Here is a 20,276-nt window from a genome sequence, read left to right as displayed (position 1 = left end):
TGACAGAAAGCAGGAGACTATCCTAAAGTGTATATACACACACACTGGTGTTATACTGCGACCAGCGATCGCCTCAGCCTGGATGTGCAGTGCTGGGGTGGCGTGGTCAGATTCCCTGACAGAAAATATTGATAGCCTGGATAGGGACAGTATATTACTGACTTTAGAGCATTTAAAGGATGCTTTTTTATACATGCGTGATGCACAGAGGGATATTTGCCGGCTGGCATCAAGAGTAAGTGCTATGTCCATTTCCGCCAGGAGAGGGTTATGGACTCGGCAGTGGTCAGGTGATGCCGATTCAAAAAGGCATATGGAAGTATTGCCTTATAAAGGGGAGGAGTTATTTGGGGTAGGTCTGTCGGACCTGGTTTCCACGGCAACTGCTGGGAAATCCACGTTTTTACCCCAGGTTACCTCACAGCACAAGAAGACGCCGTATTATCATACACAGTCCTTTCGGCCCCATAAGGGCAAGCGAGCGAAAGGCTCCTCCTTTCTGCCACGTGGCAAAGGTAGAGGAAAAAAGCTGCAGCAAACAGCCAGTTCTCAGGAACAGAAGTCCTCCCCCGCTTCCGCCAAGTCCTTAGCATGACGCTGGGGCTCTACAAGCGGACTCAGGTACGGTGGGGGCCCGTCTCAAGAATTTCAGCACACAGTGGGCTCGCTCACAGGTGGATCCCTGGATCCTTCAGGTAGTATCTCAGGGGTACAAGTTGGAATTCGAGACGTCTCCCCCCCGCCGTTTCCTAAAATCTGCCTTACCGACAACTCCCTCCGACAGGGAGGCGGTGTTAGAGGCTATTCACAAGCTGTATTCCCAGCAGGTGATAACAAGGAAAGGGGTATTATTCCACGATGTTTGTGGTACCGAAACCGGACGGTTCGGTGAGACCCATTTTAAATCTGAAGTCATTGAACACTTACATAAAGAAGTTCAAATTCAAGATGGAATCACTGAGAGCGGTTATCTCGAGCCTGGAGGAAGGGGATTATATGGTGTCGCTGGACATCAAGGATGCTTACCTACATGTCCCCATTTACCCTTCTCACCAAGGGTACCTCAGGTTTGTGGTACAGGACTGCCACTATCAGTTCCAGACGCTGCCGTTTGGGTTATCCACGGCACCGCGGGTCTTTACCAAGGTAATGGCCGAAATGATGATACTCCTTCGAAGAAAGGGAGTTTTAATTATCCCTTACTTGGACGATCTCCTGATAAGGACGAGATCCAAGGAACAGTTGGTAGTCGGGGTAGCACTATCTCAAGAAGTGTTACGACAGCACGGTTGGATTCTCAATTTTCCAAAATCACAGCTGATCCCGACGACACGTCTTCTGTTCCTAGGGATGATTCTGGACACAGACCAGAAAAAGGTATTTCTTCCAGAGGAGAAAGCCAGGGAGTTATCCGATCTTGTCAGAAACCTCCTAAAACCAGGTCAAGTATCGGTGCTTCAATGCACAAGGGTCCTGGGGAAAATGATGGCTTCTTACGAAGCAATTCCATTCGGCAGATTCCACGCAAGAACTTTCCAGTGGGACCTGCTGGACAAATGGTCCGGATCGCATCTTCAGATGCATCAGCGGATAACCCTGTCGCCACGGACAAGGGTGTCTCTCTTGTGGTGGCTGCCGAGTGCTCATCTCTTAGAGGGCCGCAGTTTCGGCATTCAGGACTGGGTCCTGGTGACCACGGATGCCAGCCTTCGAGGCTGGGGAGCAGTCACACAGGGAAGAAATTTCCAGGGACTGTGGTCAAACCTGGAGACTTCACTTCACATAAATATCCTGGAGCTAAGGGCCATTTACAATGCCCTAAGCCAAGCGAGACCTCTGCTTCAGGACCAGCCGGTGCTGATCCAGTCGGACAACATCACGGCGGTCGCCCACGTAAACAGACAGGGCAGCACAAGAAGCAGGAGGGCGATGGCAGAAGCTGCAAGGATTCTCCGATGGGCGGAAAATCGTGTGATAGCACTGTCGGCAGTGTTTATTCCGGGAGTGGACAACTGGGAAGCAGACTTCCTCAGCAGACACGACCTCCACCCGGGAGAGTGGGGACTTCACCCAGAAGTCTTCCACATGATTGTAAACCGTTGGGAACAACCAAAGGTGGACATGATGGTGTCCCGCCTCAACAAAAAACTAAAAAGAGATTGCGCCAGGTCAAGGGACCCTCAGGCGATAGCTGTGGACGCTCTGGTGACGCCGTGGGTGTACCAGTCGGTTTATGTGTTCCCTCCTCTGCCTCTCATACCCAAGGTACTGAGAATTATAAGACGGAGAGGAGTAAGAACTATACTCGTGGCTCCGGATTGGCCAAGAAGAACTTGGTACCCGGAACTTCAAGAGATGCTCACAGAGGACCCGTGGCTCCTACCTCTAAGACGGGACCTGCTCCAGCAGGGACCCTGTTTGTTCCAAGACTTACCGCGGCTGCGTTTGACGGCATGGCGGTTGAACGCCGGATCCTGAAGGAAAAAGGCATTCCGGAGGAAGTCATCCCTACCTTGATAAAAGCCAGGAAGGATGTAACCGCAAAGCATTATCACCGCATTTGGCGAAAATATGTTGCGTGGTGCGAGGCCAGGAAGGCCCCGACGGAAGAATTTCAACATGGTCGATTCTTGCATTTCCTGCAAACAGGAGTGTCTATGGGCCTCAAATTGGGATCCATTAAGGTTCAGATTTCGGCCCTGTCGATTTTCTTCCAGAAAGAACTGGCTTCAGTTCCTGAAGTTCAGACGTTTGTCAAGGGAGTGCTGCATATACAGCCTCCTTTTGTGCCTCCAGTGGCACCTTGGGATCTCAATGTAGTTTTGGGGTTCCTCAAATCACATTGGTTTGAACCACTTAATTCTGTGGATTTAAAATATCTCACGTGGAAAGTGGTCATGCTGTTGGCCCTGGCTTCGGCCAGGCGCGTGTCAGAATTGGCGGCTTTATCCTGTAAAAGCCCTTATCTGATTTTTCATGCGGACAGGGCAGAATTGAGGACTCGTCCTCAGTTTCTCCCTAAGGTGGTTTCAGCGTTTCACCTGAACCAACCTATTGTGGTGCCTGCGGCTACGAAAGACTTGGAGGACTCCAAGTTGCTGGACGTTGTCAGGGCCCTGAAAATATATGTTTCCAGGACGGCTGGAGTCAGAAAATCTGACTCGCTATTTATCCTGTACGCACCCAACAAGCTGGCTGCTCCTGCTTCTAAGCAGACTATTGCTCGCTGGATTTGTAGTACAATTCAGCTTGCGCATTCTGTGGCAGGACTGCCACGTCCAAAATCTGTAAAAGCCCACTCCACAAGGAAGGTTGGCTCATCTTGGGCGGCTGCCCGAGGGGTCTCGGCTTTACAACTTTGCCGAGCTGCGACTTGGTCAGGGTCAAATACCTTTGTAAAATTTTACAGATTTGACACCCTGGCTGAGGAGGACCTTGAGTTTTCTCATTCGGTGCTGCAGAGTCATCCGCACTCTCCCGCCCGTTTGGGAGCTTTGGTATAATCCCCATGGTCCTTACGGAGTCCCCAGCATCCACTAGGACGTCAGAGAAAATAAGAATTTACTCACCGGTAATTCTATTTCTCGTAGTCCGTAGTGGATGCTGGGCGCCCATCCCAAGTGCGGATTGTCTGCAATACTTGTACTTAGTTATTGTTAACTAATCGGGTTATTGTTGTGAGCCATCTATTCAGAGGCTCCTCTGTTATCATGCTGTTAACTGGGTTTCATATCACAAGTTGTAAGGTGTGGTTGGTGTGGCTGGTATGAGTCTTACCCGGGATTCAAAATCCTTCCTTATTGTGTCAGCTCTTCCGGGCACAGTATCTTAACTGAGGCTTGGAGGAGGGTCATAGGGGGAGGAGCCAGTGCACACCAGGTAGTCCTAAAGCTTTCTATTTGTGCCCAGTCTCCTGCGGAGCCGCTATTCCCCATGGTCCTTACGGAGTCCCCAGCATCCACTACGGACTACGAGAAATAGAATTACCGGTGAGTAAATTCTTATTATTTAATATATACAGTAAATGAAAGCAATTTGTCTGTGTAAACGCTGTAAGCTCCAATTCTGGCCCCATCACCTGACCTGAAGCCATGCATAAGACGCTGTACACAAATAATGGTGGCTTTATAGGGATTAGCATGACTCTGTCTGCCAGTGTGATATGAGAGGTGGGAAGTGCAGGCTCTCCTGTTACTGGGCCCCGTCTGGTAAAAAGGATGTCGTGTGTGGACTGGAATGGCATGTTTTTTCTCTTTTTTACTGGTTTGCCTTTGGCTACCAGAGGGACGCAACTCAGTCTCGGCTTGTCTAGTCCTGCAGATTAGCTGTATAATATAAATGTATAGTGGGGACTCCTGAGTAGATAGGATCAACGACACAATGAAATAGAGTTTTCACTATCTCAATTTTCTCAACAATTAATCTTTGATAACAGTAATGAAGTGAGAAGTGGTAATGTTCCTCTCACTGTACAGTAGAAAGAAGTGTCTATATATATATATATATATATATATATATATATAAATAAATATATATACATATAATATACATATACATTTCTACAACCCCGTCTGTCCCCGTTCCATTCTGCTTGTGGCAAGAATATTTGTTTTGCATTTTTTTTTTGCTTGAATGTGCGATATGGCAGAATGGCTCCACTAGTCTGCACTGACTTATTGAATGTGCGTCTCTTGTATATCTGTGTGTGACCGAGTCTGAGACTGCATACGGAGAGCAGCCGCAGCTTTTTTTCACGCCGACGTCCATTGTGTTTCGTATACAGACTCAGTCACACAGACATATGTGTTGCATCTCAGATTTATCAGTGCAGTCTCGTGAAGCTGTTTTGACACGTAAGAGCGGGACCGGCTCTACAGTTAGGCAGCTGCCCAGGGCACTGAGATCTGGAGGGCACCTCTGAGTCACAGTTGTACTGAATGCAGACAGCAGCTATGGAACTTACAAGACTCTGCCTCCCTGAGGAGTGGGGAAGTGGGTATTGGTTATAATCTGCAGACAGTGAAAACAATAGACTGCATGATAAAAACTTTTGCCCAGATTTATCAAGCTTTGGAGAGTGATCAATTGCACGGTGATAAAGTACCAACCAATAATCTTCTAACTGCCATGTTACTGGCTGTGTTTGAAAAATGAAAGTTAGGAGCTGGTTGGTTGGTAGTTTATCACCATGCAATTTATCACTCTCCAAGGCTTGATAAATCTGGACCTTTGTAAGTTGTACTTAAAAGTACAATGCTGTCTATCATTTACTATCCAATGTTGGTTATTGGAGATGTGTGTGTGTGTGTGTGTGTATATGTATGTATGTATGTATTTATACAGTGTGTGTGTATATATATATATATGTGTGTGTAATGTGTTGTACCAACAAGGGTTGGCCACTGACTACAGATTAACCTTTGACATTTGGTCACTTAGGCCATCGGAAATGCCAAAACCACCCGCAACGACAACAGCAGCCGGTTTGGGAAATACATTCAGATTGGATTTGATAAAAGATACCACATCATCGGTGCCAATATGAGAACCTACCTTCTGGAGAAGTCACGTGTTGTGTTTCAGGTTTGTGTCTCGGTTTTTCTAGTAGAAATATAATAAGTGGAAGGTTTTCACCACTGCATCAACTTCTTGTTACAGGAATGCTTTCTTCTTATTTTCATATTTATGTGGCCCCTAAATAGCCGTTATATCACGCCTTGGGCATTGGGCTATAGGTACAAAAAGAGCTACGTCTGCCTGGGAGGGAACATCTCTATGACCACACTAATGAAAAGCCAGCGGAAAAATAACTTTTAAGATAATTTTCTTATGTTTTACCGCTCTATTCTTTAATTTATTTTTTTTACTTAACATAAATCGATAAATAAATAAATAAAGCCCTAACACAAATGACTGTTGCAGACTACATTACAAGTCTAATCTTGTTGATAAATATATTTCTTGGTTTCCTTCTGCAAGCTGCTAATAATAGAATTTCCATAGTTTCATTTGACTGCTATGGCAACCACAGTCACACGATGTAGTGAGCCCCCTATGAGCTCTGTTTTCACCCTTGTCCATCCCGTGATATTTAGATGGTCTGAGTCCGTGTCTTGCAACCATACATTGCTGCCCTGAAATAGATAATTGAAATGGGGATAATAATTTATAGGCGGACAGCTAAGAAAAAGGACTATCAAATGCATGCTTAAGCCTTAATACCCCAGTGGGGGGGTATTCTGAGGACCCCAGAATGTTATTTTTTGTGATCCTGCCGTATCTATAACAGCTATTTTACTCCTGATTTTTCTATGTGTCCCGCGTCGGATTAAGATAAATACTGTGTAGTTAGGCTTATAAAATGTAATTTCAAAAAAAGTAAATAGCAAAAAACAAAATTGGGGTCCGACCGGGACAAATGAAGAAAGTTTTATATTTTGAGAAACACAGGAAAACAATCACCACTGTGACATGTGCTGAGGACATGAATAGTGATATATTATTACCGTAGTAAAATGATGTAACCTTTTTAAAAGAATATACATTATCCAATTGAATGTAAAAATGTACACACTGCTTGCAGGCTCAATCTAGCGGGTCGCTCACTTTACCGCTGTGTGAAGTGAGCGGCCCCCCGTCCTCCCCCCCTTCCCCCTCGCGCTGTTCTGAGTGGGGGGGGGGGGAGATGTGTACTGAGCGGTCTGTGTTAAGATTGCTCAGCACATCTCTCCCGTCAGTACCCCCCTTAAGGAGGACATTTACTAAGCAGTGATAAGAGCGGAGAAGTGAGCCAGTGGAGAAGTTGCCCATGGCAACCAATCAGCACTGAAGTAACATCTATAATTTGCATACTATAAAATGATACAGAGCTGCTTATTGGTTGATGGGGCAACTTCTCCACTGGCTCACTTCTCCACTCTTATCACTGCTTAGTAAATGTCCACCTAAATCCCCAGGTCCTGCTAAGCACTTTAAGGCAACTTTTTTTTTACTTTTTGCACACTTAAAAGGTGTATAACTTGCTATTTAACAAACGGGAAAATGTGAGATGGCTTCAGTTTGTTTGCAGATCTTTCAAAGACTCCAAATTGTTTTATTGGGGCAGATGTATTAAGCCTAGAGAAGTGATAAAGCAGTGATAAGTGCAAGGTAATAACGCACCAGCCAATCAGCTCCAATATGTAAATTGACAGTTAAGAGCTGATTGGCTGGTGTGTTATCACTTTGCACTTATCACTGCTTGATCACTTCTCCAGGCTTAATACATCGGGATCAGTATGATTTACCGATGGACACAATAGCAACAGCCATTGACCTACAGTCAAAATACCGACATTCATTATGCCATGTTCAAAATGCCGACATAGAATACCATCATTTGAAATGCTGACATGTCAAAATACTGGCATGCTTTTTCTGGTTTTCTTTGGACACTGTCTAAGTGTACCACGTCCCCTCGCATGGCTCGCTGCGGAAGCACACTATTATTTTCCCCCTCTAGGTCCACTGGGATGGTAAAGTATAAACAAGTTGGTTTCAATGAAAAAAATCATGAAATACTCATGTCGACTTTTTGACCTGTCTACATTTTAAATGTCGGTATTTTGACGTTGTCTGTATTTTAAATGTCAGTATTTTGACCACGTCGGGTTTTTGACCTTGTCGGTTTTTTATGACCATCGGTCAATGGTTGTTGGTATTTTAACTGTAGGGGATTTTTATTGTAGGTAAATTGACCGCATCCCAATACATCTGCCCCAGTGTTAGATCATTTTTTTTCACATTTTTAGCTGCCCCTTTGTTTTATAACTGTGGCGCGCTCCGCTGGTTTCTCCCCTTCGCTTGGTCTCACTGACTGATGCTGGCAGCTAACCGTTTAAAGACATTACACCGCCCCCTGGCTGCCGGGGGAGGAATCCTCTGGGACAAGTCCACAGTGACTGTACCTGTAGGAGAAGAACCAGGAAAACATTAGAAGAGAAACTGGACAGCAAACACAGTAAACTGCAACATTGTGTGGAATACCACAACTACACTTGTAAAATGTAACCTGACAAATTCACTCCAACATTGGAGCATAATGGCACCACAGGGATACTTGGCCTTGGGACTCCCACCGCTGTTCTGATATTTTGGGGTTTATTTCAAAAAAGGAAAGAAAAAAAAAAAAAGCAGTTCTGTCGCATGGTGACGATATCAGAGGAAGAAAGTTTGCAGTTGGATAGTAAATAAGCTGGATTTGTTCTCACCTGCCAAAGTGATAAAACACGTAGACAGGGTCCAGCCTGAGAACAGATTGGAACAGATTCCCCAGTGACAGACAAATGTTCCATTACTTGTCGCCTCCCATCCGGGAGAGATGTTCTCCTGTTTCTTTCTGACAAATCGATTTTCCGTTATGTACAGTATAAAAACAGTGATGAGAATAAGGGCTTATATACATGACCACCTCTACTATTATTATTACCGTAAGTCATTGCTCATTGTGCTACCCCAATAAAGTGATAGCCCATGTAAGGTTTGGGGGATCAGAATATGGAGCAGATGTACTAAGCCGTGGAGACAAAGCACCAACTTATCAGCTCTTAACTGTAATATTTCAAAAGCAGCCTATAACATGGCAGTTTGGAGCTGATTGGCTGGTACTTTATCTCTCGCCACTTTATCACTCTTCCAGGCTTAGTACATCTCCCCCTGTATATTTTATTAATATTATTGATACAGCCCACCTACCTTCAGGTATGGGATCCATGGTACACCTTTTACTCCTCCTCTTTACCTGGTGTACCCTCTTTAACCCTTTCCTTCTCCTAGCACTACTCTTCACCCCTCCCCCTTCTCACCTACAACCCCCCCACCCCCACGCCCTCGACTCTCTCCTTTTTCCTACTGGCTTCTTCCTTCTACGTATTATTTCATTTTTTTTTCTTCCTTATGTGTTTTTTCTCTCTCATTTTTACTTTTTTTTCCCTATTTCAGGTTGAGTAACCGTTATTTTTCCCTATTTTGGAATAATTGCATCCCATAATGAGATATCATGGCGATGGGACATAAGTCTAAGCATAGAATGCATTTATGTTTCATATACACCTTATACACACAGCCTGAAGGTCATTTAATACAATATTATTAATAACTTTGTGTATTAAACAAAGTTTGTGTACATTGAGCCATCAGAAAACAAAAAGGTTTCACTATCTCAGTCTCACTCAAAAAATTCCGTATTTCGGAATATTTGGATATGGGATACTCAACTTGTATAATTATTATGCATTTATTGTATCTCTGGCCTTTCTCTTTTTTTTTTTTGTCGCACTGTACCGTTAGTGCGACCGTACTTAATACTTCTTACTGCTTCGTTATTTTGTTGAATTGTTCAGTTTGTTCATCAGCTGCCCTATGTGACTGATACCGATTTTATACCAAGTATAGCGGGTCGCTGCCGGGAGCCCCGACATGGGAGCTACCCAGCTGCGACCCGCGTCAACCCCCATTTAGACCGGAGTCACCAACCCGACATATTGCCGGGTTGATGACGTTGCCGGTGACGAGATGGGGGCGGAGCTTGGAGATCACATGATCTCCATGCGCCGCCCGCACATAGAGTGTAAACAGGAAGCCGGGTAGCATCGACCCAGCTACCGTTTACAATGCACAGTTTGGCGGGTTGAACACGTGTTCAACCCCGCAAACTTCCCGGGTTGGAATACTGGGTCACTCGACCCGGACTATTCCAGCTCTGCCCTTTTACACCAGCCAGCAACACGGGTTATGCGCGTTCATGTGCAGTAACCCGTATTACTAGCTGGCGGTGTAATAGGGGTATGAATGTACGCTACACTTTGTGAACTGATGTTACAGTTGACTTTCTGTCCCAGTCCTATATCATTCTTTAGAATACTACAAAAAAATGTAAATAAATTGTTAAAAAAAAAAAAAATGTATGGGATAGATGTATAAAATATGGAGAGAGATAACATGGACAGGGCTAAAGTGCTAACTCATTTTAAATGTTGGATTTAAAAATGACGAGAGCTGATTGGGCAGTACTTTATCTCTCTCCACTTTATCTCACTTCAAGCTTTTATACATCTTCCTATTATATCTTGAAATTTTGCTTATAAATATGATGTTTGTTTTGGAAAGATACAGATGGAGCCCTGCTCATCTATCCCTTTAATGGGATTAACTAAACCAGTGCTGTCGGACTTAATCCCCTGCTGTAATGACTTCATCCCCTTCTGTATTGTTCTCTCTGTATTGTATTGCAGCTGAGAACAATAGATGAAAGGCTTATGCTAATAAACCTTGGTGCACCATGGTGCAGCAGAGAAGCCTAGATGAGCCAGGCTCCATCTGTACTATGGTCCTGCGGTGCCTGTGATTCCTCCATGTTTCATACTATTCTTCCGTTTCTTTACCAGGCAGAGGACGAGAGGAACTATCACATCTTCTACCAGCTGTGCGCCTCCGCCGGCCTACCCGAGTTTGCCGACTTTTCGCTATGTAAGTTGTTATTTACAGATCTACTCTTCCGCAGAGAGAACAGCTGTCTGTTAGCAGCAGAATAATAATGACTAAAATCCATTAGATTGACAGTATGAATCATTGTGTACTACAGATATCTGCTTAGATGTAATTAAATCAGAATCTGCACGATTACCCCATCAATAAAGTTTATAAAATAAAACGCTTAGTGGGCCATTGACGGAGACAGCAGCAGAGTATTAAGATGCAGTAAATCTGTGATAATATACATGGCTGCAAGAAGGATTATGGAGTCCTAATTCTAACCGTACAGATCTTCTTGTCCCAGGTGCAGTTTCATTTTGATTTTCATTCATTGAGTCCACATCTTCCGATTCGGTAAAATACCATGCAGCTTATTTTCTACACCTGTAAAAGTTTTCCATTATTAATTGCGTCTAAGATTTATACTGTGTTGATCCCGTCACTTCCCTACCGTCTGATACAGTCTACCAGGTTGCACTGTTTAAAAATGTCCCCAACAACACCGCACCTGTTCATTAAAGCCGTCAGCCCTCCTCACATTCTTAACTCTCAACTCTGTCTTCCCTCTACAGTTCTTCCCAGTTATATACTGACTTCCTTATGGAGGAAATTTATCAAGCCTTGGAGAGAGATAAAGGTGTCATTCCAGGTTGATCGTAGCTGTGCTAAATTTAGCACAGCTGCGATCATCTTCCCTGACATGTGGGGGGTCGCCCAGCACAGGGCTAGTCCGCCCCGCATGTCAGTCCGAGCTCCCCCCACCCCCCCCCAAATACAAAAGCATCGCACAGCGGTGATGCTTTTGTATTTCTGGAGTAACTCCCGGCCAGCGCAGCTCCTGCGGCTGGCCAGGAGTTGTTCGTCGCTGCCACTGGCCGCAGCAGCTGCATGAGACATCACGCAGCCGCCGCGGCCCGCCCCCCCAACGGTCCGGCCACGCCTGCGTTGGCCGGACCGCGCCCCCTAAACGGCGGCTTAATGCCGCCGTTCAGTCCCCTCCCGCCCAGCGACCGCCTCTGTCTCAGAAGTGATCGCTAGGCAACGACGACTGCCATGTGCCGGCGCACTGCGGCGTTGGCGCATGCGCAGTTCCAGCCCGATCGCTGCGACCAACTGCAGCGAGCGATTGGGTCGGAATGACCCCCAAAGTGGAATAGTTACACAAATCAGCTTCTGTCATTTATCTAGCACAATCTAGACAAGATTCTGATTGGTTGCTCTGGGCAACTCCGCCACTCTATCACTCTTCACGGCTTGATGCATCTCCCCTCAGCCCGTAAGCTCTCACAAGCAGAGCCTTCCACCCTCTTGTTATTTCCTTGCATTATCCCTGTCTCCAGTTTGCTCCCGTTCACAGTCCATGGGGCCAGTGGTCACCACTACTTCCTTTAATGTCAGGTACCAGACTATGCACATTGTCACTGGTATTATTGCGTCAATTACATGGTGTCTAATGGCAGGCCAAGCCTCTGTGGGGAAGGGGGGCTAACCACACTCCCTGTTGTAACTGGCCACACCCCATAAACATGAGCTCCTATCACTGCAGTCCCCACATGGGCCCTTCATATCCCATCTGACACTACATTGGGCTTGTGTACTAGCTTACGAGATGGGGTTCAGTATGGTATGCCGGCGGTCGGGCTCCTGGCGACCAGCATACCGGCGCCGGGAGTCCGACCGCCGGCTTACCGACAGTGTGGCGAGCGCAAATGAGCCCCTTGCGGGCTCGCTGCGCTCGCCACGCTACGGGCACGGTGGCGCGCTACCACACTATTTTATTCTCCCTCCAGGGGGGTCGTGGACCCCCACGAGGGAGAATAAGTGTCGGTATGCCAGCTGTCGGGATTCCGGCGCCGGTATACTGTGCGCCGGGATCCCGTCAGTCGGCATACTGAAGACCACCCTACGAGATGCAGGCTGTGCGGAGTGCCAACCTGGTTTTGCCTTCTAAATGATTGCCGCTTTAAATATACTGTATACGGGCATACTCTCTGGAAATCCTGCACTGCTGCATCTCGCAGGCTATTAAATACGCCCCATATCTGTAATGCTTTCTGTCTACTAATACCAGGGCACTGGGTCTATGAGTGATACGGTTCATCTTGTCACTTACTGTGCCGCCTAATTATTTCACTGTTTTTCCTCTTGTACGGTCTGTCTGTACTTTAATATATTGAATTGGTTGTGTTCCAATGTCATTTGTTCCCTTTACGGCACTAGATACACTTGGTGGCGCCATATCAGTAGAAGATAATAATTATAGACTACAGTGTGGGAATATATTGTCAGTAAATTGCTTGTCGTTTTTTATTAATATAAATCAGCATTTTATGGAAGTTCCTCGTATCCTAAGACTGTCATTAATCCTGCACAGGTGAATGAATATGATTGGTTGAATAGGTTTTTCATTATTTATCCCACATGCTCCAACACACTCAAAGGGCAGTGCCAGGGGGGCAGTTTAGAATGCAATCACTATTCACTTTCATGTGGTCCCGACTTGAGCATTTAGAATACTGCGGTCTCTTGGTATGGTAATCGCAGCATTTTAAAACACTCTTGTTCAGCCTGCAAATTTATTGGCCGTCTCTTATGCAACTTGCCAAAATTCAAAATGGCTACCTCCACTGAGAACAGACAATGGATACACTTTCATGAGTGCTTGGCATAGCCGACCCAGCACATTATTGCTAAACTTTATTACATTAAACATTGATAACTTCACGTTTTAGTATTAAAAAATTCACAGGTAGCAAGACCTCAATATAGGGAAGTTGAGCGTGAAAAGTTAGAGGGATTTGGCAGTACACCATATCTCACTCAGGAGAATGGAGAATAAAACTAGGAAGTGTTTTACACAGCTGAGAAATAATCTACTGTATGTATGCTTTGTTCATTGCCTGATTGAAACCGTCATTAACTAAATTAACTATAATAAACTTTATTGCTCGCTCTGGAAAACATTTTAGCAGAAGCTGCTTACTCCAAGTACCACACAGAATGCAGTACAAGCAAAGTGCTCTGGAAGTTGTGCTGGAATCTGAGTCATTGATCTAAGTACTTAGATGCTTTTTGTTGGATATCTGAATAGTTCTGCGGCATAGATTAACCAGAGGATTGTACAGGATTAGCAGTAAAGTGTGGCCAATATACCCTTATATGATAGAACAAATGAGATTAATATTCAAACTCAGGAGTTCCGCGTCCGCTGGTATCTCGTGGGCCGGTATTCTGACCGTCGGGATTGTAACCGCATCCTGCCCCAACATAAGATTTGTGGATTTGAGATGTGTTGAGTAAATGGGGGGAAAGTGGTTTGATGTGTAATATAATGGATTTTAGCATTTTGGAACCAATATATTTTAGGCTGAATGCATTTGTGTGTGTTTTAAGTGGTTGCATTTAAATTAAGGTTACATTAAAATGTAGCTCAAATGAACAAAAATGGTAACTGTTGAAGAGTAATTGGTCAATAGTGCAGTAAATCACTAAGACTAGGGGCCTAATTCAGACCTGATCGCAGCAGCAAATTTGTTAGCAGATGGGCAAAACCATGTGCACTGCAGGTGGGGCAGATGTAACATGTGCAGAGAGAGTTAGGTTTGGGTGGGGTGTGTTAAAACTGAAATCTAAATTGCAGTGTAAAAATAAAGCAGCCAGTATTTACCCTGTACAGAAACAATATAACCCACACAACTCTAACTCTCTCTGCACATGTTATATCTACCCCCCCCTCCCTCCCCCCAGCAGTGCACATGGTTTTGCCCAACTACTAACAAATTTGCTGCTGCGATCAGGTCTGAATTAGGCCCTAGATCCAGTGAGCTCTTATTCTTATGGGAGGGGAGAAGGTCCAGTGAGAGAGACCAAGCAAAGGTGTGAGGTTAAGGAGTTTAGAAGAAGAGGATTTTGTGGGGATGTTGAAATCACCTAGTATAATGCAGGGAATGTCAGAAGTGAGGAAGCGAAGTTGTCAAGGAGTTTGGAGGGATATATACACATATATGGAGGATCTAAAGAACCATTATCTGAACATGATATGGAATACTAATGTCAGTGTCAGTCCATATATTTGCATGTGGAACATCAGATCATTTCTGGATAAAGAACCAGGAAATGCAGATTTATGGTTTCATATCATTTTATTATGCACTGGTGGCTTTTCTTATTGTTTTAATATCAGTGTTTTATAGGTTTGGGTGTACCGGCCACTTGTGTGCAATCTCAAAGGTAGCGCAGATTCAAAAGCTTTGCCTTAATTATTACTGTTATATTGCTCTGTTATTTTGACAGGCTGGTAACTACAGGTTGAGTATCCCTTATCCAAAATGCTTGGGACCAGAGGAATTTTGGATATGGGATTTTTCCGTATTTTGGAATAATTGCATACCATAATCAAATATTATGGTGATGGGACCTAAATCTAAGCACAGAATGCATTTATGTTTCATATACACCTTATACACACAGCCTGAAGGTAATTTTAGCCAATATTTTTTATAACTTTGTGCATTAAACAAAGTGTGTGTACATTCACACGATTCATTTATGTTTCATATACACCTTATACACACAGCCTGAAGGTCATTTAATACAATATTTTTAATAACTTTGAGTATTAAACAAAGTTTGTGTACATTGAGCCATCAGAAAACAAAGGTTTCACTATCTCAGTCTCACTCAAAAAAGTCCGTATTTCGGAATATTACGTATTTCGGAATATTTGGATATGGGATACTCAACCTGTAGTTTATTATAATTGTATAAAAGTATAACCATTAAAAAATACAATCATTTTCCTTTTCTACATTAAGAGGAACCATGATATTCAATTTAATTAATACTAATTCTAAATAGTTTATGCAAATTTAGATTCTCTGAAGATCTTTTGTGATCGCGTTAACATGATATATAACAATCACCAACATACAACATATATATCTACTCTGTGGTTCGATAAATATTGTGTAAGCTCTCGTTATGGCTGTGAATGGTACAGTATGCCCCAGGCTAGGTCTTCTGTATTGTGTTATAGTGTCTCATCCTATTGTCTTATGTTGTGGCAAACCCAGCACGTGGGCTCTTTGTTCACTCTACTGTCTATAAGGTGCTGATTTGTCCCCAAAAGAGAATAGAGGGTGTGTCTCACTTATTATTTATTTATTATTAGTTTCTTATATAGCGCCGCATATTCCGTTGCGCTTTACAATTGGAACAACAGTAATAGAACAAAACTGAGTAAAAACAGACAGACATAGAGGTAAGAGGGCCCTGCTCGCAAGCTTACACTCTATAGGGAAATAGGCATTGATACACAAGGAGAGATGCTATCTATTGCATAATGGTCCATCAGATTTCTAGGTTCTTAATGGAATGTATGATGATACCCCGCAATTTTGGAAAAGGGTAAGACAAGATATGTGATGTTATGTGTACTGTACAGAGAGGATGTAATTAGATAGGGAAGCACTGAAGGTTATGTGGGTGGGTCTGGAATTTGATAGGCTTGTCTGAAGAGATGAGTTTTCAGGGAACGTTTTAAGTTTTGGAGACCGGAGGTGAGTCTAGTTGTGCGTGGGAGGGCATTCCACAGAGTGGGTGAAGCCCGTATAAAGTCCTGTAATTTTGAGTGGGAACAAGTAATACGTGTGAATGAGAGATGCAGGTCTTGTGCAGAGCGGAGAGTTCGGATAGGGAGATATTTTGAGATGGTTGAAGAGATGTATGTTGGTTCAGTTTGGGTAATAGCCTTGTGTGTAAGTAAAAGTATTTTATATTTCTCTATCGTCCTAGTGGATGCTGGGGTTCCTGAAAGGACCATGGGGAATAGCGGCTCCGCAGGAGACAGGGCACAAAAAGTAAAGCTTTAGGATCAGGTGGTGTGCACTGGCTCCTCCCCCTATGACCCTCCTCCAAGCCTCAGTTAGATTTTTGTGCCCGGCCGAGAAGGGTGCAATCTAGGTGGCTCTCCTAAAGAGCTGCTTAGAAAAGTTTAGCTTAGGTTTTTTATTTTACAGTGAGTCCTGCTGGCAACAGGATCACTGCAACGAGGGACTTAGGGGAGAAGAAGTGAACTCACCTGCGTGCAGGATGGATTGGCTTCTTTGGCTACTGGACATTAGCTCCAGAGGGACGATCACAGGTACAGCCTGGATGGTCACCGGAGCCTCGCCGCCGGCCCCCTTGCAGATGCTGAAACAAGAAGAAGGTCCAGAATCGGCGGCATGAAGACTCCTCAGTCTTCTTAAGGTAGCGCACAGCACTGCAGCTGTGCGCCATTTCCTCTCAGCACACTTCACACGGCAGTCACTGAGGGTGCAGGGCGCTGGAAGGGGGGCGCCCTGGGAGGCAATGAAAACCTATTTTTGGCTAAAAATACCTCACATATAGCCTCCGGGGGCTATATGGAGATATTTAACCCCTGCCAGAATCCGTTAAGAGCGGGAGACGAGGCCGCCGAAAAAGGGGCGGGGCCTATCTCAGCACACAGCGCCATTTTCCCTCACAGAAAGGCTGGAGGGAAGGCTCCCAGGCTCTCCCCTGCACTGCACTACAGAAACAGGGTTAAAACAGAGAGGGGGGGCACTAATTTGGCGTTAGAAATATATAAAAAAGATGCTATAAGGGAAAACACTTATATAAGGTTGTCCCTATATAATTATAGCGTTTTTGGTGTGTGCTGGCAAACTCTCCCTCTGTCTCTCCAAAGGGCTAGTAGGTCCTGTCCTCTATCAGAGCATTCCCTGTGTGTGTGCTGTGTGTCGGTACGTGTGTGTCGACATGTATGAGGACGATGTTGGTGAGGAGGCGGAGCAATTGCCTGTAATGGTGATGTCACTCTCTAGGGAGTCGACACCGGAATGGATGGCTTATTTAGGGAATTACGTGATAATGTCAACACGCGGCAAGGTCGGTTGACGACATGAGACGGCCGACAAACAATTAGTACCGGTCCAGACGTCTCAAAAACACCGTCAGGGGTTTTAAAACGCCCGTTTACTTTAGTCGGTCGACACAGACACAGACAGGGACACTGAATCCAGTGTCGACGGTGAATAAACAAACGTATTCCTTATTAGGGCCACACGTTAAGGGCAATGAAGGAGGTGTTACATATTTCTGATACTACAAGTACCACAAAAGAGGGTATTATGTGGGATGTGAAAAAACTACCGTAGTTTTTCCTGAATCAGATAAATTAAATGAAGTGTGTGATGATGCGTGGGTTCCCCCCGATAGAAAATATGGGCGGTATACCCTTTCCCGCCAGAAGTTAGGGCGCGTTGGGAAACACCCCTTAGGGTGGATAAGGCGCTCACACGCTTATCAGAACAAGTGGCGGTACCGTCTATAGATAGGGCCGTCCTCAAGGAGCCAGCTGACAGGAGGCTGGAAAATATCATAAAAAGTATATACACACATACTGGTGTTATACTGCGACCAGCGATCGCCTCAGCCTGGATGTGCAGAGCTGGGGTGGCTTGGTCGGATTCCCTGACTAAAAATATTGATACCCTTGACAGGGACAGTATTTTATTGACTATAGAACATTTAAAGGATGCATTTCTATATATGCGAGATGCACAGAGGGATATTTGCACTCTGGCATCAAGAGTAAGTGCGATGTCCATATCTGCCAGAAGATGTTTATGGACACGACAGTGGTCAGGTGATGCAGATTCCAAACGGCACAAAGGTGTATTGCCGTATAAAGGAAGAGGAGTTATTTGGGGTCGGTCCATCGGACCTGGTGGCCACGGCAACTGCTGGAAAATCCACCGTTTTTTACCCTAAGTCACATCTCTGCAGAAAAAGACACCGTCTTTTCAGCTTCAGTCCTTTCGTCCCTATAAGAGTCATATCTGCCCAGGGATAGAGGAAAGGGAAGAAGACTGCAGCAGGCAGCCCATTCCCAGGAACAGAAGCGTTCCACCGCTTCTGACAAGCTCTCAGCATGACGCTGAGACCGTACAGGACCCCTGGATCCTACAAGTAGTATCCCAGGGGTACAGATTGGAATGTCGAGACGTTTCCCCTGCGCAGGCTCCTGAAGTCTGCTTTACCAAGGTCTCCCTCCGACAAGGAGGCAGTATGGGAAACAATTCACGAGCTGTATTCCCAGCAGGTGATAATTAAATTACCCCTCCTACAACAAGAAAAGGGGTATTATTCCACACTATATTGTGGTACTGAAGCCAGAAGGCTAGGTGAGACCTATTCTAAATCTAAAAAAATTTGAACATTTACAAAGGTTCAAATCAAGATGGAGTCACTCAGAGCAGTGATAACGAACCGGGAAGAAGGGGACTATATGGTGTCCCGAGACATCAGGGATGCTTACCTCCATGTCCCAAATTTGCCCTTATCACTAAGGGTACCTCAGGTTCGTGGTACAGAACTGTCACTATCAGTTTCAGACGCTGCCGTTTGGATTGTCCACGGCACCCCGGGTCTTTACCAAGGTAATGGCCGAAATGATGGTTCTTCTTCGAAGAAAAGGCGTCTTAATTATCCCTTACTTGGACGATCTCCTGATAAGGGCAAAGTCCAGGGAACAGTTGGAGGTCGGAGTAGCACTATCTCGGATACTGTTACAACAGCAGGGGTGGATTCTAAATATTCCAAAATCGCAGCTGATCCCGACAACAAGTCTCCTGTGCTTAGGGATGATTCTGGACACAGTCCAGAAAAAGGTGTTTCTCCCGGAAGAGAAAGCCAGGGAGTTATCCGAGCTAGTCAGGAACCTCCTAAAATCAGTGCATCATTGCACAAGGGCCATGGTAAAAAAATGGTGACTTCCTTCGAAGCAATTCCAGTCGGCAGATTTCAATCAAGAACTTTTCAGTGGGATCTGCTGGACAAATGGTCCGGATTGCATCTTCAGATGCATCAGCGGATAACCCTATATCAAAGGACAAGGGTGTCTCTCCTGTGGTGGTTACAGAGTGCTCATCTTCTAGAGGGCCGCAGATTCGGCATTCAGTTTTGGATGTTGGTGACCACGGAGGCCAGCCCGAGAGGCTGGGGAGCAGTCACACAAGGAAAAAATTTCCAGGGAGTGTGAGCAAGTCTGGAGACTTTTCTCCACATAAATATAGCTAAGGGTAAATTTATAATGCTCTAAGCTTAGCAAGACCTCTGCTTCAAGGTCAGCCGGTATTGATCCAGTGGGATAAAACATCACGGCAGTCGCCCACGTAAATAGACAGGGCAGCACAAGAAGCAGGAGGGCAGTGGCAAAAACTGCAAGGACTTTTCGCTGGGCTGAAAATCATGTGATAGCACTGTCAGCAGTGTTTCATTCCGGGAATGGAAACTGGGAAGCAGACTTCCTCAGTAGGCACGACCTCCACCCGGCAGAGTGGGAACTTCATGGGGAAGTTTTCCACATGATTGTAAACCGTTGGGAATTACCAAAGGTGGACATGATGGCGTCCCGTCTGAACAAAAAACGGGACAGGTATTGCGCCAGGTTAAGAGACCCTCAGGCAATAGCTGTGGACGTTCTGGTAACACCGTGGGTGTACCAGTCGGTGTATGTGTTCCATCCTCTGCTTTTCATACCTAAGGTACTGAGAATTATAAGACGTAGAGGAGTAAGAACTATACTCATGGCTCCGGATTGGCCAAGAAGGACTTGGTACCCGGAACTTCAAGAGATGCTCACAGAGGACTTATGGCCTCTGCCGCTAAGAAGGGACTTGTTTCAGCAAGTACCATGTCTGTTCCAAGACTTACCGCAGCTGCGTTTGACGGCATGGCGG

The 20,276-nt window shown here is 45.1% G+C and overlaps 1 protein-coding gene across 2 annotated transcripts in view; it reads left to right on the top strand.

Annotated features, from left to right (window-relative positions):
- MYO5B (myosin VB) overlaps nt 1-20,276 on the top strand; it is a 413,488-nt gene that overhangs the window by 184,686 nt on the left and 208,526 nt on the right. For both annotated transcript variants that reach the window (XM_063960368.1, XM_063960358.1), the window contains exons 6-7: nt 5,440-5,583; nt 10,425-10,506. In XM_063960368.1, coding sequence (XP_063816438.1) covers nt 5,440-5,583; nt 10,425-10,506 — 226 coding nt within the window. The remainder of the gene's footprint in view (nt 1-5,439; nt 5,584-10,424; nt 10,507-20,276) is intronic.

This window comes from Pseudophryne corroboree, chromosome 1 (assembly GCF_028390025.1).
Source record: "Pseudophryne corroboree isolate aPseCor3 chromosome 1, aPseCor3.hap2, whole genome shotgun sequence".
Classification (NCBI taxonomy): Eukaryota; Metazoa; Chordata; class Amphibia; order Anura; family Myobatrachidae; genus Pseudophryne; species Pseudophryne corroboree.
This window is presented reverse-complemented; position numbering and strand designations above follow the sequence as displayed.